Here is a 2,594-nt window from a genome sequence, read left to right as displayed (position 1 = left end):
TTTTACATATACATCACCTGTATTCATTATATATGCATTTTCTGTATATTTATGTGCAATGTTTTTACGTAGTTATGGTGTGTGTTTATGTTTTTTGTGTGAATACCTGACAGCACAAACTATTTGCTGACCTTAAAATTCTATCTCTTTCTTGCAGGTCCACAGGTTTTATTTTGGAGGGCTTCCCCCATCATCCTGATGAGGTGCAGTACATGTTTCAGCAACAGCTTTTCCCTGACATTGTGGTAATCATATCGGTAGATGTCAGTGATGTTCAGAAACGTCTGTTGCCGACATACCTGGAGAAGTGGCGTGAGCGTCGTAACCACCGTGAAGCACAGCTGAACCTACTTCGCGATCTGCATAAGAAAAACCGGGTAAGCAAGTTGGTAATAGTATTTTTCTGCCAACTTTATTATGAAGCATTTATTATATTGTCATGTGTAAATATCTAACACAATAACTTTGATGTCATCGGTACAGGAGGAGAACATTGTCAAGAGAAGGGCTGAGCTCATGGCAGAGAAAGGTGCTACGGCAGCCAAAACAAAGGTAAGCGATCTCATCATAACCACAACAGTCATTCCCTCTCCTTCACTAATTAACCGCTCCATCTAATCTTTATCCCCTAATCGAGTAGTTTAGGTATCAAGAGGCTGAGGAGGAGGACGATGAGGAGGAAGAAGAGGAGGAAAAAGCTGCAGACAACATAGAGGATGAGATAGAGGCCTTGCTGGAGGAGGAGTTTCCCTCAGAAGAGGATAACGAAGACAAAGAGAACGAGGAGACTGAGGAAGCTGCTGCTGAGAGGCTCGAAGTGGAGATAGAAGAGCGATTTGTGACAGATGAAAACAACCTTGTTACTATAACGGTACAAAGACAACCACACAAACCCATGATGGCACTTAACTAGCCAAACAACGATATGGTTTCCACACCCTTACCATTTCTGCTATTGTTTCATGTTAAGGACAAACTACACTGTAAAGAAGTTGTACTTTACTTACCCTCATATATTGTGCTTTGTGTTTTTCTATAATCAGGAGCTGTTGAGTGAGCAAAACATACCCAATGTCTCAATCAGTGCATCTCGCAAGCTTCAAATCGTCCGGCAGCAGCTGCTCAGGAAAATGCAGCCTCTGCTGACTAACAGGGAGTCACTCTTCCAAAAATGTCAACCCATCTCATACAGCCTGGCACAGAGGCTGCTGCTCTCCACTTACAAGTTACACAGTGCCTTTGGCTGCTGGGATCCCATCAAGGTATTTATAATCCCAGAATGGCCCCATCATCAGTGGGATGAGTCTGTGATTTTTGTCATGTATAAAAGTTCCAGAAGTTATTTCAGATAAAAGTACACCTAGTATCTCAGCAGAAATCTCAAATTTCCTTTACATAGTGTAATGTATTGTACATGTTGTTTATCTACACACAACCCCCTCTACAGCAATACAAGGAGAGAGACTTAATCCAGCCCCTGCAGTGGCCTCTCAATACCACATATCCCCTGATCTTCCATCAGTATATCTACTTCTTTGCATCTAAGGAGAACCGCAACACATTTATGGTCAACCCTTTAAAGTACCTTAGGCAGTCCAAGCCCACCCCATCCCTCCCTGTTAAGATGGCCGTCCTTGGACCACCCAAATCTGGTAAAACGGCTGGTAAGACTCACAGCAGTTGCAAAGTTTCCACTTTCTCATTTACATATCCCTTTCCTTTTTTTCTTAATTTTTGGTCTTCTCTCCATCTCTCCAGTGGCAAAAATGTTTGCTCAAAAATATGGCTTGGTACAGCTGTCCATTGGCAGTGTTATGCGTATGGTGCTCAACACTCAGGAGCACACTGATCTGGCTGTCCAGATGAAAAAGCACCTCTCCCAGGGCCTTGTTGTACCCGATGAACTGGCCATTCAGTGTCTGGAGGTGGCGCTCATGAGCTCGGTCTGCAGCACTCAAGGGTAAGACAGGTTCCATTCTTTTGTTTATTAAAACTCAAGGCCTGAAAAGGTCCTAACTGTTACCTTAGTAACATCACTGCTATGTACCATGTTATGACTGTCATGAATCCTGCATAGACTTGAGGATGTTTTTTCCAGGTACGTGTTGGATGGCTTTCCGATGACACTTAAGCAGGCAGAGCTCATGAGTTCTCGGAGCATCATCCCCATGATAGTCGCTGAGCTTGAGCTGGACACAGTGGAGGTGCTGAAGAGAGGCCTTGAGGACAAGATAAAGTCCAACAAGTGAGACAACACTTACACACAACAAAAGGAATAATAAATACACAGAAATCGTGTGTATTTTCAAAATCACAAGCCTTCAAAGTGAATGTAATAAAAATGTGTCTTCCTCTCATTATAGGCCTCACCTGATGCATGACAGCTCTGAGATCCTCCACATTCGTAACTCATGTTACAAGCAGGGGGTGGAGCTGGTGAAGAAACACTTCCAGAAACAATATCAGAACTGGATTCTGCTTGATGGCTTGAAGAGCAAATGGTGGATCTGGAACAGTAGTATAAAAGAAGTCAGTATCAGCATGAGATACATCCACAGTTACCTGGATAGGGTACGCAGCGGTAAGTATTAGAA

General features: G+C 43.1%; 1 protein-coding gene across 1 annotated transcript; it reads left to right on the top strand.

Moving 5' to 3' along the window:
- Positions 1–16: 16 nt before the first annotated feature.
- Positions 17–2,581, top strand: LOC111653262 (adenylate kinase 9-like; the record flags this gene model as incomplete). Its single annotated transcript, XM_023403757.2, has 8 exons — positions 17–377; positions 484–552; positions 641–871; positions 1,044–1,262; positions 1,448–1,664; positions 1,759–1,960; positions 2,099–2,245; positions 2,364–2,581. Coding segments are annotated over exons 1-8 (1,468 nt in total), but the record flags the coding sequence as incomplete, so codon positions are not given.
- Positions 2,582–2,594: the final 13 nt, after the last annotated feature.

Source organism: Seriola lalandi, unplaced genomic scaffold (genome assembly GCF_002814215.2).
Source record: "Seriola lalandi dorsalis isolate HSWRI2012SDOR001 ecotype SW California unplaced genomic scaffold, Sedor1 jcf7180001973970, whole genome shotgun sequence".
In the NCBI taxonomy this organism is placed as follows: domain Eukaryota; kingdom Metazoa; phylum Chordata; class Actinopteri; order Carangiformes; family Carangidae; genus Seriola; species Seriola lalandi.
Note: the sequence above shows the minus strand (reverse complement) of the source record. Positions and strands in the feature narration are given on the sequence as shown.